We start from the raw sequence: 19,963 nt of genomic DNA on the forward strand, positions 1-19,963 counted from the left end.
AGTAGACGTGCTTTGCTAGAGTTTTAAACAAATTCATATTTATCTTAACCTCTCTCAAACATTGTCTGGCAATATGACAAAGGGAAAAGGCACCCGAAAAAGGGGGCGCTAAACAATATGATTTGAATGAGATAGACATCGAACCAATTTCAACATTGCCGACCCACGAGGAGTTAGCTGAAGATGCTAGCTCCCAAGAGTTCCCCACAGAACTTACTCTGTGGGGACCTAGTGACTGCTATAAACTCACTAAGCAAGATAACAGTCGATCAACGAGGCCAGGCTAAAGGACATAGAGAAACAGTGCACAACGTTCCAAAATGACAACAAAAGTCCAATTGGAAATGCTCGACGCCAGAACATCCAAATATGTGGGATCCAGGAGGACACTGAGAAAGGGAAACCCACTGAATTTGTCTCGGAGCTGATACCGGCATTGCTGGGGAGTGAACACTTCAAAACGGCCATCCTGATCAACCGAGCACACAGATCACAGGCAACGAAGCTGGCCAAGTGCGCGCCACCAAGGCCATTCATCGCACGGCTGCACTATACCCAGACCAGGGATCTCATCCTCAAGCTGGCTAGTCAAAGTTCCCCATTAACTACAATGGAGCTAGGGTGTCTTTCTACCCAGATCTTACTTTGGAGGTGAGGAACCAGCGGAAAGAGTATGATGAGTTACGCAAGAAATGCAGGGCGGCCAACATCCGAGATGGATTCCTCTTCCCAACCCGGTTTAAGGTGACAGTCGAGGGATCAACATGTACGTTTGACAACCCAAAAGAGACCGATCTTTTCTTGTCAAGCAAGCTCCCTGGCTGAGGATACAGAACGGCTGTGTCAACCGGCTAAATGGCCAAATACAGGCCAGGGATGCGTTTGAATTTCCTGTCAATGTCTTTTCGATCAGAAGATCAGAAATAGGGACTTATATGATGAGTGAGATGTTATGAGTGAGATGTTAGGAGTAGCAATCCTGATAAGGAAAAACATTCCTTTTGTTTACTCATCCTCGATTTCAGATCCTAATGGTCGGTATATTATTGTGGCTGGTACACTGAATTCGAAACCAATAACCTTTGTCAATTTATGTGGACCCAACTTCGATGATCCATCATTTTTTCAAAGGGTATTTAAGGCCATACCAAATATCTCGGATACTAGTGTTATTGTTGGAGGTGACTTTAACTCTACGTTAGATACTCTTTTAGATAAACAGCTATCAAGGTCACTTCAACAATCAAATGTCAGTGTCTGTCTAAATACATTGATGACAAACCTCAACATTGTCGATATTTGGAGATTGACGCACCCAGCAGATAGGGATTATTCTTTCTTTTCGGCAGTTCATAAATCATATTCCAGAATTTACAATTTTTTTGTTGGACTCCAAACAAATTTCAGCAGCTGCGTCTGTTACCTATCACCCTATTCTAATTACGGACCACTCTCCTCTGTCCATGGTGCTGAAACTCGACAATGTGTCTACAGGTCGACGACCGTGGCGCTTAGACGCATACTTTTTGAAAGATGAGACTTTTTGTCAGTATTTGAAGGCGCAGATTGCCCTTTTCCTCGGAGGTAACGACACCGGGATGTTGACGACTCCACCCTTTGGGATCTCTAAAGGCTGTGATTAGAGGTTACATTATTTCTTATACATCAGAGAGGAAGAAACACACTAATACTAGGCTGAGAGAAATTAAAAGAGAGTTAGGATAACAGGATAATGTTTTTAGGATGAATTCCTCGAATGCAGTCCTTGAGAAGATCACAAAGTTGAAATATGAATACAATACCATCCTTTCGAAACAGGTGGGCTCTTTACTTGCTAGAACGCAACAAAGTTATTTTGAACTGAGTGACAAACCACATCAATTATTTGCAAGACAGCTAAGGCATGTACAGGCATCTAGAGCTATTCACAAAATAAAAGACAAGAAGGGTACAATAGTAACAGAACCACAGGATATTAATAAATGCTTTGTGCAGTTTTACTCAGAGCTATATCGATCGAAATGCGATGCTACTGATCCACAAACTATGGAACGTTTTCTCACTGAATGTGAAATTCCTAAACTAGACGGGGGGCAGCTGCTGCACTCGATGCTGGGATAACTTTGGAGGTAATTAACACAGCGATAGTACAATTTCCAAACAGCAAGGCCCCTGGGCCCGATGGATATGTAATAGCATTCTATAAGAAGTACTGCACCAGTCTAGCTCCACTTATGTTGCGAATATTTAAACCTTCCAAAGAAAATGCCAAACTCCCGCAAACACTGTATGAGGCTACAATAGCACAAATTTTGAAAAAATATAGAGAATCCATGGAGATGTTGTCTTATCGCCCTGTGTCATTACTCCCCATAGAAAATAAAATGTTGACAAAGATATTGGCAAACCGATTGAAAAAATATATTTCTGACATCATACACCCTGACCAGACAGGTTTTATCCCGGGCCGACATACAGTATATACTACAATTTGAGACGCCTTTTCAACGTAATGTATCATGATCATAAAGTTGAGGCAGTGGTAATAGCTCTTGATGCAGAGAAGGCGTTTGATCAGATTGAGTGGAAGTATGTGATGTCGGTTCTGGAGCATTTCGGGTTTGGAAAGGAATATATTAATTGGATAAGAATTATTTATGCACACCCAATGGCGTCCGTGGTAACCAATCAGGAAATGTCGCAGTCATTCTGCCTGTTCAAGGGCTGCCGACAAGGGTACCCTATTTCGCCTGCTGTCTTCGCTATAGCCGTGGAACCCCTTGCTACTCTTAACGAGGAAGCCAGAATTTCAAAGAAGCATTCATGCAAGTACAAGATAGAGGGGGGATTTGGCCTTCCTCACTTTAAACTGTATTATTGGGCTGCTAATCTGAACATAAAGTCTTCTGGAGGGAAAGTTTACCTGGGATGCGACAGAATGATATGCCTTCATGGCTTTTGATTAAACATGCCTCTTGTCAACGTTCCTCTCTCCCTGCACTTGGTAATAGTCCAACATATGTGAAAAAAAGCCATTTAAATCAAATCAAATCAAATCAAATTTTATTTGTCACATACACATGGTTAGCAGATGTTAATGCGAGTGTAGCGAAATGCTTGTGCTTCTAGTTCCGACAATGCAGTAATAACCAACAAGTAATCTAACTAACAATTCCAAAACTACTGTCTTGTACACAGTGTAAGGGGATAAAGAATATGTACATAAGGATATATGAATGAGTGATGGTACAGAGCAGCATAGGCAAGATACAGTAGATGGTATCGAGTACAGTATGTACAAATGAGATGAGTATGTAAACAAAGTGGCATAGTTTAAAGTGGCTAGTGATACATGTATTACATGTGATACATTTATGACTCTAATCCAGTCATTTGTCATACTCTTAGGATCTGGAAACAGATTAGGTATTTTCTTAACATACCTACTGTATACATTGATTTGCTTGAATCATGCTTTTCACGCTGCATTGGATAATATGGTGTTTTCACAGTGGAGGGAGAAGGGGCTCACAACAATTGGTGACTTATACATTGACGGTCAGTTAGCTTCATTTCAACAATTACAGGGTAAGTATAACATGCCAACAACACATTTTTTCAGACACCTCCAAATCAGGAATTTCTTAAGGACACATATCCCACGGTATGGCATTAAGAGAAATAGTCCTACATTAGATAGCTTGATCCTTGTCAAACCCCATTCAAAAGGGTCAGTCTCTAGACTGTATGATGTGCTACAGGCCCACATAGACGTATCCACAGACACTATTAAAAGGGCTTGGGAACAAGAACTTGGTTCAGAAAGCTCTCAGGAATATAAACCTACCGTTCAGTGAATGCCAGACACAACCTTGTTCAGTTTAAGGTGATACACAGGTTACGTTACTCAAAAGTAAAACTGCATAAAATATTCCCGGACACCTCACCACTGTGTGAGAGGTGCAAGCAGGATGAGGGGACGTTGACCCACTTATTTTGGACATGTCCTAAGTTACATGCTTACTGGGCTCTCATTTTTGATTACTTATCTAAAGCCTTCGATAGAGTTATAGCCCCAGACCCATTGATCACTCCGTTTGATACAGTTGATGGGAATAACCAGGAGGGGAAGGATGTCTCTCTTTGTACTTTATTAGCCAAAAGGCTCATATTGCAATTTTGGAAACTGGAGAATGTACCTACCTTTGAAATGTGGTTATGGGATTTAGGGAATGTAATACATATGGAAAGGATTTGATATAATACCTTCAATAGAAGTCCAATGTTTTAGAAAATATGGCAGCCAATACTGGATAAATGGTCTAGTCCCACTTCATATCTGGGTTGACGATCTGCTGCTACTCTGTGCTGTACTCCACTCAATATATATTTTTGGCTTAACTACACTGCTTGTAATGACTATATTTTGTCTTCTTATACATTCACAAAGTCTGCTGCCTCAGTTTGTATGATGGAAATTTGCAAATACTCCAGAATGTTATGAATAGCGATCAGATGAATTGCAATTAATTGCAAAGTCCCTCTTTGCCATGCAAATGAACTGAACCCCCAAAAAAACATTTCCACCGCATTTCAGCCCTGCCACAAAAGGACCAGCTGATATCATGTCAGTGATTCTCTCGTTAACACAGGTGTGTTGACGAGGACAAGGCTGAAGATCACTCTGTCATGCTGATTGAGATTGAATAGCATACTGGAAGCTTCAAAAGGAGGGTGGTGCTTGGAATCATTGTTCTTTCTCTGTCAACCATCGTTACCTGCAAGGAAACACGTGCCGTCATCATTGCTTTGCACAAAAAGTGCTTCACAGGCAAGGATATTGCTGCCAGTAAGATTGCACCTAAATCAACCATTTATCACATCATCAAGAACTTCAAGGAGAGCGGTTAAGTTGTTGTGAAGAAGGTTTCAGGGCTCCCAAGAAAGTCCAGCAAGCTTCAGGACCGTCTCCTAAAGTTGATTCAGCTGCGGGATCGGAGCACAACCAGTACAGAGCTTGCTCAAAGAATGGTAGCAGGCAGTTGTGAGTGCATCTGCACGCACAATGAGGCAAAGACTTTTGAAGGATGGACTGGTGTCAAGAAGGGCAGCAAAGAAGCCAGTTCTCTCCAGGAAAAACATCAAGGACAGACTGATATTCTGCAAAAGGTACAGGAATTGGACTGCTGAGGACTGGGGTAAAGTAATTTTCTCTGATGAATCCCCTTTCCGATTGTTTGAGGCATCCGGAAAAAAGCTAGTACGGAGAAGACAAGGTGAGTGCTACCATCAGTCCTGTGTCATGCCAACAGTAAAGCATCCTGAGACCATTCATGTGTTGGGTTGCTTCTCAGCGAAGGGAGTGGGTTCACTCACAAACCATCCAGGAACAGTTTGGTGACGAACAATGCCTTTTCCAGCATGATGGAGCACCTTGCCATAAGGCAAAAGTGCTAACTAAGTGGCTCGGGGAACAAAACATCGATATTTTGGCTCCATGGCCAGGAAACTCCCCAGACCTTAATCCCATTGAGAACTTGTGGTCAATCCTCAAGAGGCGGGTGGACAAACAAAAACCCACAAATTCTGACAAACTCCAAGCATTGATTATGCAATAATGGGCTGCCATCAGTCGGGATATGGCCCAGAAGTTAATTGACAGCATGCCAGGGCGGTTTGCAGACGTCTTGAAAAAGAAGGGTCGACACTGCAAATATTGACTCTTTGCATCAACTTCATGTAATTGTCAATAAAAGCCTTTGACACTTATGAAATGCTTGTAATTATACTTCAGTATTCCTTAGTAACATCTGACAAAAATATCTAAAGACACTGAAGCAGCAAACTCTGTGGAAGTTAATATTTGTGTCATTCTCAAAACCTTTGGCCACGACTGTACCACCTAATAGGATTTAGTTTTATTTTGTTTATGTGTGAGTTAAGTTTTGTTTTGTCCTCTAAATTGACCATCTCATTTAACAGTACAATGAATGTCAATGTTTGTATCGCTGTCTTCTTTTATTTATTTTTTATTGGAAAATAATAAACATATTATATATGTTTTTTTAAAGAACACAGTGGCCTCCATCATTCTTAAATGGACGAAGCTTGGAACCACCAAGAGTCTTCCTAGATCTGGCCAAACTGAGCAATCAGGGGTGAAGGGCCTTGGTCAGGGAGGGGACCAAGAACCTGATGGCCACTCTGACAGGGCTCCAGAGTTCCTCTGTGTAGATGGAAGAACCTTCCAGAAGGATAACCATCTCTGCAGCACTCCAGCAATCAGGCCTTTATGGTAGAGTGGCCAGACGAAAGCCACACCTCAGTAAAAGCCATGATAGCCCGCTTGGAATTTGCCAAAAGCTAAACAGTGTCGGTCCTGGTGGGTCCCTGAATGGTAGGCCAGATGTAGCTGGAGGTGGTGAAAATAAAAATGTGCGGGGGTAAAAAAATGACGATGGAAAAACATGTGATAAATGTACATGTTTTTTTTTTCATGTGTTCTTTTTTTGCACAGGTGTAGGATCTTAATTTGATTACCCTGTTGCAGCAGAACCTTCCTGAACAATGCAAGAAATGTAAAACTTGTAGTGCATTTGAGGTTTAAAAAGGCTTCTGAAGTTTGTCATTTCCACTTTGATATTTCAGACATGATTTTCCCTTACAACCCATACAAAAATGTCCATTAATTATAATCCACATAATAATAATTTTCCTGCTGTAGCAAACCGTCTCAAATTAAGATCCCACATCTGTTTGCACCAACACAGTATTGTAGTAGGTCACAAAGGGCAAAAGCATTCTAATGGAATCAAAGACGGTACCCATTTGACGTTACAATATCGCATGAAAGATTCATCCCAAATACCCTCCTAACCTCCCAAAGAGCTGAGTCATTATCTCAAGTTGTAGCTTAAATGTCTCGTTTCGCAACGAAAACAACCTATTTCGGCCCCTCAAGCAAATATATCCATTAATGAGGAAGCAGCATAATTTGAACCTATTAACTTTAGGCTTAGAGGCATACAGTGAACTGTAGCATTTAGATAGCCCTTCAAATTGAGGGAAAGATGTTAACGAATAGCATGTTGGGAAGCACAGATCAGACAGGGTGGTGTTGGGGGGGGGCATCCAAAAATTTGGCCCATAAATAATTCATTCTCCATAAAACATGAGCAATCCTTCGCGCTCCAGTTTTGAGAATATCGTTCAGCAAATGAGTGCCCTGGATATTAAGTAATGCTTTTATAGTAGTGGGAAGGAGGAATGGATCACTGTACTATTTGTTTGGACATTAGTTTAGTTCAGTTGAGGTTTCTCTATAAAACATTAAAGCAGTTATATATATCATTTTTTGAAACATTACAACACATTTCACAACAGATTTCACAACACATTAAGTGTATGCCCTCAGGCCACTACTCTAATACCACATATCTACAACACAAAATCCATGTGTTCATGTGTGTATAGTGCATATGTTACTCTGTGTGTGTATACGTGTGTCTGTGCCTGTGTGTGTGTCTCTTCACAGTCCCCGCTGTTCCATAAGGTGTATTTTTATCAGTTTTCTTTCTGCTTGCATACGTTGGAATAGATGTTGGAATCGATGTTAACTGCTCAAGGCAGTTAAAACACTGTTCCTAGGCTGTCATTGAAAATAATAATAACTGACTTGCCTGGTTAAATGTAGTACTGTGCGCCTCCCATAGTCTGTTCTCGACTTGAGGACTATGAATAAACCTCTTGTGGGTTATGCATGGGTGTCTGAGCTGTGTGCTTGTAGTTCAAACAGACTTGGTACATTTGGCATATCAATACTTTTCACAAATACATGTTGTGATGAAGTCTCTCTTGAGCTAGGAGAGATTGATATGCATATTATTCATGTGAGCTCTTTGTGTACATTTAAGTCTCAGCCATGCTGCCCTGTTCTGGGTCAAATGTAATGTTCCCAAATCCCTCTTTGTGGCACTTGACTACAAGACTGGACAGTAGTCCATATGCGACAAAACTAGGGCCTTTAGGGCCTGCCTTATTGATAGATTTGTTAAGAATGCAGAGCAGTGCTTGATTATGGACAGATTTCTCCCCATCTTAGCTACTTTTGCATCAATATGTTTTGACCATGACAGTTTACAATCGTGGGTTACTCCAAGCAGTTTAGGCTCCTCAACTTGCTCAATTTCCACATTATTCATTACAAGATTTAGTTGAGGTATAGGGTTTAGTGAATGATTTGTCCCACATACAATGCTTTTTGTTTTTTAAATATTTAGGACTAACTTATTTCTTGCCACCCATTCTAAAATGACTGCAGCTCGTTGTTAAGTGTTGCAGTGATTTCACTTGCTGGCGTGTATAATGTTGAATCATCAACATGCATAGACACACAGGCTTTAAGATTGAAAAAAGTAAGGGGCCTAGACAGCTGCCTTGGGGAATGCTCCATCTGGATTATGTTGGAGAGGCTTCCATTAAAGAACACGCTCTGTATTCTGAAAGACAGGTAACTCTGAATCCACAATATAGCAGGGAATGTAAAGCCATGACACAGGTTTTTCCAGCAGCAGATTATTATCAATAATTTCAAAAGCTGCAGGGAAGTCTAACAAGACAGCTCCCATAATATTTTATTATCAATTTCTCTCAGACAATCATCAATCATTTTTGTATGTGCTATGTTTGCCCTTCCCTATAAGCGTGCTGAAAATCTGTTGTTCATTTGTTTACTGTGAAATAGCATTGTGTCTGGTCAACAAAGAAAAATATCAAAAAGTTTACTAAGGGTTGGTAACAGGCTGATTTGTCAGCTGTTTGAGCCAGTAAAGGGTGCTTCGCTATTATTGGGTAGCATAATGACTTTTTCTTCCCACCGGGCCAGAGGGTACATACTTTCCTGTAGGCTTACAGTATTTTATTTAACCTTTATTTAACTCGGCAAGTCAGTTAAGATCAAATTCTTATTTTCAATGATGGGCTAGGAACAGTGGGTTAACTGCCTTGTTCAGGGGCAGAACAACAGATTTTTACCTTGTCAGCTGTCATGACTGTCCTGATCAGGTCAGGTTACAGGAGACCACAACCCTACGGATTATTTCTCACCCCCAACAGAGGAGGAGAGATCTAGGGGTTTTATGAGAGATGTGGGGGTTTTATGACCCCTCACGCCCCTGGTAAATCTTAGGCCACAGACAACATTCCTTTGTCCTCTCACTATGGAGAACCAGCCTCAGAACATTAAACATGCAATAAAGGGACTTTGGAACAATGGTTTCCGTCAGCCACAATGGTGGTCATGACGATAGATGGAATATGAAAATGTATATAATTTTTGTTTTGTTATTAGGTTATTAGATGAAATTATTACAAAAACATTGTAACTGTAGGCTTGATTACCAACAACGACGAGACGGCCTACAGGGAGGAGGTGAGGGCCCTCGGAGTGTGGTGTCAGGAAAATAACCTCACACTCAACGTCAACAAAACTAAGGAGATGATTGTGGACTTCAGGAAACAGCAGAGGGAACACCCCCCTATCCACATCGATGGAACAGTAGTGGAGAGGGTAGTAAGTTTTAAGTTCCTCGACGTACACATCACAGCCAAACTGAATTGGTCCACCCACACAGACAGCATCGTGAAGAAAGCGCCACAGCGCCTCTTCAACCTCAGGAGGCTGAAGAAATTCGGCTTGTCACCAAAAGCACTCACAAACTTCTACAGATGTATCACCTCCTGGTACGGCAACTGCTCCGCCCACAACCGTAAGGCTCTCCAGAGGGTAGTGAGGTCTGCACAACGCATCACCGGGGGCAAACTACCTGCCCTCCAGGACACCTACACCACCCGATGTCACAGGAAGGCCATAAAGATCATCAAGGACAACAACCACCCGAGCCACCATTTATGTAAAATATATCACTAGCCACTTTAAACAATGCTACCTAATATAATGTTTACATACCCTACATTATTCATCTCATATGTATATGTATATACTGTACTCTATATCATCTACTGCATCTTTATGTAATACATGTATTACTAGCCACTTTAACTATGCCACTTTGTTTACATACTCATCTCATATGTATATACTGCACTCAATACCATCTACTGTATCTTGCCTATGCCGCTCTGTACCATCACTCATTCATATATCTTTATGTACATATTCTTTATCCCCTTACACTTGTGTCTATAAGGTAGTAGTTTTGGAATTGTTAGCTAGATTACTTGTTGGTTATTACTGCATTGTCGGAACTAGAAGCACAAGCATTTTGCTACACTCACATTAACATCTGCTAACCATGTGTATGTGACAAATAAGATTTGATTTGATTTCCTAGGATATGCTTGGTACATGGTACGTTGTGTGGAAAATGTCCAAATCAAAGAGAATGTTTTGGTAAAGAAGAAATGTGAAGTTAGTTGTCTAAAATTAGATTTGAGTAAAATCTAAACCTTGCCTCTTAAAACCTCTTGGTGTTAGGGGGCAGTATTTTCATTTTTGGAAAAAAAACATTCCCGTTTTAAACGGGATATTTTGTCAGGAAAATATTCTAGAATATGCATATAATTGACAGCTTTGGATAGAAAACACTCTAACGTTTCCAAAACTGTAAAGATATTGTCTGTGAGTATAACAGAACTGATGTTGCAGGCGAAAGCCTGAGAAAAATCCAATCCGGAAGTGCCCCAGGTTTTGAAAGCGCTGCGTTCCAATGACTCCCTATATGTATATGAATGTACCATCAACGAGCTTACGCTTTCTACGTATTCCCCAAGGTGTCTACAGCATTGTGACATAGTTTTACTCATTTCTGTTGAGGAATAGTCGTATGGGGGCACATTGCGTAAGTGGTCACATGGTGGCTCCGAGAGAGATTCTCGCGTAAAGTGCAGAGGTAGCCATTACTCCAATCGGTCCTAGAGAAAAAGGAATTGTCCCGACGGATATATTATTGAAAAGATATTAGAAAAACACCTTGAGGATGGATTCTAAACAACGTTTGCCATGTTTCTGTCGATATTATGGAGCTAATTTGGAATATTTTTCGGCATTGTGGTGACCGCAATTTCCGGGCGATTTCTCAGCCAAACGTGAAGAACAAACGGAGCTATTTCGTCTACAAAAATAATCTTTTGGGAAAAAATGTACTTTGGCTGTCTACCTGGGAGTCTCGTGAGTGAAGTTCATCAAGATCATCCGAAGTTCATCAAAGATAAACTATTTAATTTGATTGCTTTTCTGATTTCCGTGACAAGTTTGCCTGCTGCTAGCAAGGCATAATGCTATGCTAGGCTATGATAAACTTACACAAATGCTTGTCTAGCGTTGGCTGCAAAGCATATTTTGAAAATCTGAGATGACAGGGTGATTAACAAAAGGCTAAGCTGTGTTCCAATATATTTCACTTGTGATTTTCATGAATAGGAACATTTTCTAGGAAGATTTATGTCCGTTGCATTATGCTAATTAGTGTCAGATGATGATAACGGTCCCGTTCACGGGCTGGGCATCACTACAGGTTAACTTGGTACGTCCAGAGAATTGCCCTAAAGGCAGATACGCCCACTTCTGACCCGAGGGTATAAGACATGAGAGCTAAGAATGAACAGATCAGACTAAGTGACCCAAGGTGCAGCCAAGGTCTAAAAAGTCAACGAACCCAAAACTCAACCCAAGGTTGAAGAGAAAGAAATATTTTTCTACCCGTGCTACCGATGAGTAGCTGTGTCTAAACGGGTGAATTCAAGCCGGACCACCTAACCTCCACTCTCCATCGAATCGTGGTATCTGCACTGTTTCATTCCTACGCTGTGAGCTCTGAGCTACAGAGCTGTCTGTCCTCAGAAGACCCCTCCCAGAGCAAGGGCGAGGAATCAGACCAAAAGGACACTGACATCGTGAGGACGATCAAAGAGTTGTGCCGGAGAAATGCGTCATTAAGAAGCCTAAACGACCCACGCGGAGCTTTCCATCTGAGACGTCCCACACGTAATTACATCATTATATTCTGACCCATAAGAGCGGCAGTTCGGGGCATGGCTAGGGTTAAAATAAGCATAGCTGACAAATGCACCCAAATGTATATTTCTCTTGTGTACTTTCTCTTTTTCTCTCTCTTTTAAATCCCCATTTTGGGGGATGTGTATCTTTTATCATCATTTAAGCTTTCTAGTAAATAAATACTCAACTAAGATTGGTGTGGTACGAACTCATTGGTGGGACCCGGGTCCGTGCAGATTCCCGGATTATGCGATGTTCAGAATGAGATTGTAGAGGAAACTGATTAATTAGCGACTGTTGTAAAATCGATATTCTTTGAGTTAATTTGGGAAATAGAAACTCAATAAAACTAATTTTCCCATGGTGCCCCAGGTTAATGAGTTAATAATTGCTTGATTAATTTAATCACGCAATTAGAAACCTTTAATCATTTGATGAGCAACAGTCGTCACATTAACAGCTCATTAACAGCTCTTTAACAGCTCTTTAACAGCTCATTAACAGCTCAGGGATTTGATCTTGCAACCTTTTGGTTACTAGTCCAACGCTCTAACCACTAGGCTACCTGCCTGCCGAAGAGATGGCAAATAGGAGTGGCAATATCGTCCGCTAATCATCCTCAGAAATGTTTCATTCAAGTTGTCAGGCCCCGTTGGCTTGTCATTGTTAATAGACAACAATAATTATTTCAACTCTTCAACACTCACTTAACGGAATTTAAAAATTACAATGCTTGTCTTTCATAATTTGGTCAGTTATGCATGGATGTGTAGGTTCAGAATGTGCTGATCTTGCCGATGAAAAATGGATCAAAGTAGTTGCCAATATCAGTGGGTTTTGTGAGGAATGACCCAAGTTTTCCTTTTAACCCCAAATTTAATTTAAGGTGCTCCAAAGCTTTTTACTATCATTCTTTATATAATTTATCTTTGTTTCGTAGTACATTAGTTAATGGCAATGGAATCCTCTTGAATGGTACAACTGCAGCTGAATGGTGGTTTCAGAGTGATGAATGCAAGGCCTTCGTAAAGAATCTCAGACTACGAGTGCTGATCTAGGAGAAGTTTAGCCTTTTAGATCATAATGAATAAGATTACAAGGACCGGGGGGACCTGATCCTAGATCAGCACTCTTACTCTGAGAGACTTTATGAATATAGGCTCAGATTGTGGTTTAGCTCAGTATCCGTGTGGGGTCAATGGATTTCATATACAGTACATATGGTAACATTACCTATTTTGATCAACAAAATGATCAAGGAAATGGCATGCCAACCATAATCATTCTCTTCCTAAAGGTTTTATGATGATTTCACAGATGAGTGCGTTCTCACACCAACCGACCAAGTAACACAGTGATGTGTGTCAGTGACGAGTGGCCGACAGATAGTGTAATGTATGACGGATGCAGGATGAGAAATTATGCTGCTATCATCTGGAGTGGCTGCAGCTAAGATTGATGGCTCATATTTGTTGAATGGCAGCGGGGCCAACATAAAGGATTATTGCTAGTTTTGCAGCCCCTTTCATACACACACACACACACACACACACACACAAACACACACACACACACACACACACACACACACACAAACAGACGTTCAATAATGTGTGTGAAAGCATACAGTGAAAACACATTCCCATATCTCCCTCTTTATGCCATGTTTATGTAAATTATAGTTCCCCACAGAGCACTGGGAAATTACTAAACCCTAAAGGGCCCCAAGAACTCTGAACGAAAGCTTCTGTTGACAGTGCAAAGAAAACACTCTTTAGTAGAAAGATACAGAGGAATTGTGGTGGGTAATGTTATTGTTGTGGCTGTTTAGCTGTTTCTCCTCAGTCCTTCATATATCTCTCTGTATGTATCAATCTCCTGTACCAGACATGTACAGGTTAGAGCTGGCTGGTGGACTGGGAGCCATCCTGCTGCTACTGGGAGTCTTCACGGCCATCTACAAGTGCTACAACGTGGAGATCATGCTCTGCTACCGGAGGCACTTTGGGAGTGACGAGACAGAGGACGGTGAGTGTTTGTCACCTGGGGCTGGGCTGGGCGTGTCCTACATGGCCGCTCTGGGCCTATACCCCTCCCCTGAGAGCCAGTGTAAGTCTCAGAGTAGGAAAAATGTCAGCGGCCCGGAGACTGTGACAGAAGCCATTTTCTCACCGTATTAAGGATTCACCCAAGTGAAAATGATGTGCTTGAAATTCACAAGAACTACAGCCGATGCTCTGACCCTTATTTTAGTGACACAGGCTGAATTCAGAATAAATTCCCATTCTGACCACTTATCCCATAGTTGTCTGTATCCACACTGCTTTGTTTTAGGATTTAAGTGTCACGATTTTATGACACGGTTGGTCACCTTCTAGGATAGAGCCCCTTGCTTACAGTCACAATAGAGAGATACTTTTGTTGTTAAACAACTATTTCATTTCATACTCACATTCATCTTGAATTGTCATTTGATAACAAAAAACAGTCTCTCTGTCTTTGGTCTCTTCACCCACAGACAACAAGGAGCATGATGCCTATCTGTCCTACACAAGAGTTGAGCTGGATTCCATGGACAGGGGCTCCAGTGAAGAGGAGCAGTTTGCTCTGGAGATCCTCCCAGATGTTCTGGAGAAACACTACGGATACAAGCTCTTCATCCCCGACCGGGACCTCATCCCCACCAGTCACAGCAGTGAGTGATCCCCCGCTTCATCCATCCTCCATCACGGTCCCTCATGGTAGAGCTTCTCCCTGATGCCCAGAATTCAGTTGACTGTCAAGAGGAATCTCTTCTGGCTGTCTTCCTTCTGCCATTGCCTCATATTCAGAGAAAGAAAAGCCAATCTATATGAGGTGGTGTGTGTTGTGGTGTGTTTTTGTGGGCCTGCATATCTGTCAATGCTGGATCTCCACAAGCCTTCCAGGCAGCTACTCTATTGTTTATTGGTGTTGGCATCTTACTTGAGAGTGGTGTCAAATAGTTACATGTGTGGGAAAGGCAGAGAGGAAATTAAATTCAGCAACTGCAGTTGTGTTTTACCAGAGTTTTACATAAGCTTGATATGTGTCAATTCACCTTGATTTTCCTCTTTACACACAGTCAAAGGTGCACGCACGTGAGCTAACACTCTCTTTCTCTCTCACACACACACACACACACACACTCACCAGGCCCCAACAGACACATACAGATTGGCCCAACAAACATATCCCTCCATGGATGTCATTTTGCCCTATACAAAAAATATATACAATATGCTCCCTCCTTGCCCCCCAAATAACTTTGAAACTAATGTCCATTCCTTGCATAATTTAACATGCGGTGCATCCAAAATAAATCCCGAACTGCTTAGGCTGGTGCAAGCCATGCTTCCAGAAATGCACTGCTTTCAACATCTATTTACTCACAGGCACACCATGGGGCTCAGTAGGGTGTATTGATAGTTGGGAAATTGCTGCATAGGTAATGAATTATATAGAAGTGTTCAGTTCACTGAGAGGCAGTCTGCCATCATTAATACCAACACATTTACAGATCAGGACAACATAACCAAATGACAATGTGTTTAAACACCTAATTTGTTCAGAAAGAGAAAATATTGAGGCGAGAGAGAGAGTGGGGTGGGGGGGAGATAGGGAGAGAGCGAGAGAGAGAGAGGGGGTGGGGAGAGAGAGGGAGTAACAGGTTCACTGGTACTTAATTGTATTAATTGATTTACATAATCATCAGCAAATGAAAAAAATGCGTAATAAAAAAATAAAAAAGCTCTCCAGCTCAGTCCCGCTCATACAAATTGTATTATTTATGCACTGCAAATTGACCGTGAAATTGCAATGTGTTGTCGCTCTTCCATCATTAATTTTGTTAGGAACTGGCAAGAGATGAAAGGAAGAGCATATCAAATCAAATCCACCGACATCGCCAAGGCAAGGTTAACATAATATGTGTGCCTATGTCATTACTAATTAAACATCTGTATGTCAATTAATATAATGTATGTAAACATTGTAACAATATTAATATTTTTGACCATATTTGAACTCTATTAGCATAGAGCCTCTGTATTGCAGTCAAAAAAGGCAACAACATTAATATATTCCCAAAATCCTATATTCACCTCCTGTCTGGAGTCTGGACACCCCTGATACTGTACATACAGTGCCTTCAGAAAGTATTCATACCCCTTGATTTATTCCAAATACTTTGTAGAATGACCTTTGGCGGTGATAACAGCTGTGAGTCTTTCTTTCTATATATGCGTAAACATTGGTATACTGTGATCTATAAGGCCATTTTGGAAAAACTGCCACTTTCTCTCTGTTCATATTTGATAAGGTCAGAAAATAACTTCCAGTTACGGTCTCACTCCTACTTACTTTTAACGGTTCCTAAAATCAGAACAGATCATGGCAAAAATTGTTTCAGCTGCAGCTCTGTGGTCCTGGAATTCTCTCCAGACCAGCTTGAAACTCCAGGATCTTGTTTACTTAGAGTTTAAAACTTTGGTTGACTCACATGTTACCGGGGAATGTGATTGTCATTAGCACTTGATGCGGTAGTACATATAATTTATTTTTGATCTATGACGCTTGTGTGTTTCTGTAATTGAAATGTATGTGCATCTACGTCCCACATTTGTTTCATGCTGTGTCTAAGTTGTTACAGTATGTCTGATATTTGTCTCAAACATTGTTCCCCCCTGCTGCTGTCTTGGTTGGAGCAGGTCTCTCTTGAAAAATGTATGTTATCTCAATGAGTCTAACCTGGACAAATAAGGTTAAATTAAAACATTTAAAAGTCTCTAAGAGCTTTGAACACCTGGAATGTACAATAATTCTTCAAGCTCTGTCAAGTTGCTTGTTGATCGTTACTAGACAACCATTTTCAAGTCTTGCCATAGATTTTCAAGCTGATTCAAATCTGTAACTACGCCACTCAGGAACATTCAATGTCGTCTTGGCAAGCAACTCCAGTGTATATTTGGCCTTGTGTTTTAGATTATTGCCCTGCTAAAATGTGAATTCGGGAGACAAGCAGACTGAACCAGGTTTTCCTCTAGGATTTTACCTGTGCTTAGCTCTATTCTTTTTCTTTTAATCCTAAAAAAACTCCCTAGTCCAAGCATACCCATAACATGATGCAGCTGTAATGGATGTGAAACGGCTAGCTAGTTAGCGGTGGTGCGCGCTAAATAGCATTTCAATCGGTGACATCACTTGCTCTGAGACATTGAAGTAGTGGTTCCCCTTGCTCTGCAAGGGCCGTGGCTTTTGTGGAGCGATGGGTAACGATGCTTCGTGGGTGACTGTTGTTGATGTGTGCAGAGGGTCCCTGGTTTGCGCCCGGGTATGGGCGAGGGGACTGTCTAAAGTTATACTGTTACATTGATGCTGTTGACCCAGATCACTGGTTTCTGCGGGAAAGGAGGAGGTCAAAAGGGGGGTGAGTGTAACGGATGTGAAACGGCTAGCTAGTTAGCGGTGGTGCGAGCTAAATAGCGTTTCAATCGGTGACGTCACTTGCTCCTGAGACCTTGAAGTAGTGGTTCCCCTTGCTCTGCAAGGGCTGTGGCTTTTGTGGAGTGATGGGTAATGATGCTTCGAGGGTGACTTTAGTTGATTTGTGCAGAGGGTCCCTGGTTCGCGCCCGGGTATGGGCGAGGGGACGGTCTAAAGTTACACTGTTACACAGCCACCACCACGCTGTGAAAAGTGGTACTCAGTGATGTGTTGTGTTGGATTTTTATATAAACGTAACGCTTTTTATTCAGGACATAAAGTACATTTTTTTGCCACATTTTTTGGTGCCTTATGCCTTATTGCAAACAGGATGCATGTTTTGGAATAATTGTATTCTGTACAGACTTCCCTCTTTTCACACTGTCATTTAGGTTAGTATTGTGGAGTAACAATGATCCATCCTCAGTTTTCTCCTATCACAGCCATTAAACTCTGGAACTGTTTTAAAGTCACCATTGGCCTCATGGTGAAATCCCTGGGCGGTTTCTTTGTTCCCCGATAACTGCGCTTGGAAGGACGCCTCAATCATTGTATTGACTGGGTGTATTGATACACCATCCAAAGTGTAATGAATAACTTCACCATGCTTAAAGGGATATTCAATGTCTGCTTTTATACCCATCTACCAATAGGTACCCTTCTTTGTGAGCCATTGGAAAACCTCCCCGGTCTTTGTGGATACATCTGTAATTTAAAATTCACTGCTTAACTGAAGAACCTTAAAGATAATTGTATATGTGAGGTACAGAGATGAGGTAGTCATTCAAAAATCATGTTAAACACTATTGCACACAGTAAGTCCATGCAACTTATTATGTGACTTTTATGTGTTAAGCAAATCTTTACTCCTGAACATATTTAGGCTTGCTATAACGAAGGGGTTGAATACTTGTTGACACAAGACGTTTCAGCTTTTCATTTGTATTTCATTTGTTAAAATAAATTCTAAAAACTAAATTCCACTCTGACATTATGAGTGTTTTGTGTAGGCCACTGACACAAAATCTCAATTCAATCCATTTTAAATTCAGGCTTTAACACAACAAAATGTGGAATTAGTCCAAGGGTGTAAATACTTTATGAAGGCACTGTAAATACAGTATGTACCCCCAATATTTACAGTTGAAGTCGGAAGTGTACATACATCTTTACCAAATACATTTAAATTCAGTTTTTCACAATTCCTGACATTTAATCCTAGTAAAAATTAGCTGTCTTGGGTTAGTTAGGATCACCACTTTATTTTAAGAATGTATTATTTTATTTCACCTTTATTTAACCAGGTAAGCCAGTTGAGAACAAGTTCTCATTTACAACTGCGACCTGGCCAAGATAAAGCAAAGCAGTGCGACAGAAACAACAACACAGAGTTACACATGGAATAAACAATCGTACAGTCAATAACACAATAGAAAAAAAAGAAAGTCTACATACAGTGTGTGCAAATGGCATGAGGAGGTATGGCAATGAATAGGCCATAGTAGCAAAGTAATTACAATTTAGCAGATTAACACTGGAGTGATAGATAAGCAGATGATGGTACTGTATGTCCGTAGTGATACTGGTGTGCAAAAGATCAGCAAAGTAAATAAAAACAATATGGGGATGAGATAGGTAGATTGGGTGGGCTATTTACAGATGGACAATGTACAGCTGCAGCGATCGGTTAGCTGCTCAGATAGCTGATGATTAAAGTTAGTGAGGGAAATGTAAGTCTCCAGCTTCAATCCAAGATGCCGTAGCAGTCAGACGTCTTTGTCCTGTCGTGTCCCTTGTATATATCGTTTTACATCCTTTTCTTCGCATATCCTTTCAAATATTTTGCTCAACCTCAATATCTAAATACTCTTCTGCAACCCGCCTCACCCAATGTGGCGTGGATCTGCTTTTTTTTCTAAAGTATTTATATTTACTTCGGATCTAGAATCCCTCATATGAAGCTAGCCAGCTAACTACCAGCTATCAGTCAGCAAACCATTGCCAGCGGTCATCAGCTAACCTTCAGCTCGGAAAGCTCTCGTCAGTTCGAACAACGTGACTCTAACCAGAGCATAACGGACCTGTTATTTTTATCCCCGTATTCCTACCGCAAACTGAACATTTTCATCTGGATCTTCGCAACTAGCTAACCGCAATCCCGGATGACTACTCATGGCTAGCGTTTCCATCCCAGAGCAAGCACAAATTAGCTTGAAGCTAGCCCGGCCAGGGCTCCTGTGCTACCACCGAAGTATACTCCTGGGCTACCACTGAAGTATACTCCTGGGCTACAATATCCGGACCCCTTCTACAGCCGGTACGGGAACCCCGCAGATCCCCTACGACTGGAATACCAACATAATCTGCCCGAGGACTCCCAACAGGCCCCTCAGGCGCGACACCCGCTGAAGGCCCATTATGCTAACCAGCCAGGCCTGCTAGCTA

The 19,963-nt window shown here is 41.3% G+C and overlaps 1 protein-coding gene across 4 annotated transcripts in view; it reads left to right on the forward strand.

Moving 5' to 3' along the window:
- LOC110504767 (X-linked interleukin-1 receptor accessory protein-like 2) overlaps positions 1–19,963 on the forward strand; it is a 457,839-nt gene that overhangs the window by 420,561 nt on the left and 17,315 nt on the right. For all 4 annotated transcript variants that reach the window (XM_090219380.1, XM_021583579.3, XM_090219381.1 and 1 more), the window contains 2 exons: positions 13,904–14,044; positions 14,535–14,711. In XM_090219380.1, the coding sequence (XP_090075506.1) occupies positions 13,904–14,044; positions 14,535–14,711 (318 nt within the window). The remainder of the gene's footprint in view (positions 1–13,903; positions 14,045–14,534; positions 14,712–19,963) is intronic.

Source organism: Oncorhynchus mykiss, chromosome 25 (genome assembly GCF_057628025.1).
Source record: "Oncorhynchus mykiss isolate SJ-2025 chromosome 25, ASM5762802v1, whole genome shotgun sequence".
Classification (NCBI taxonomy): domain Eukaryota; kingdom Metazoa; phylum Chordata; class Actinopteri; order Salmoniformes; family Salmonidae; genus Oncorhynchus; species Oncorhynchus mykiss.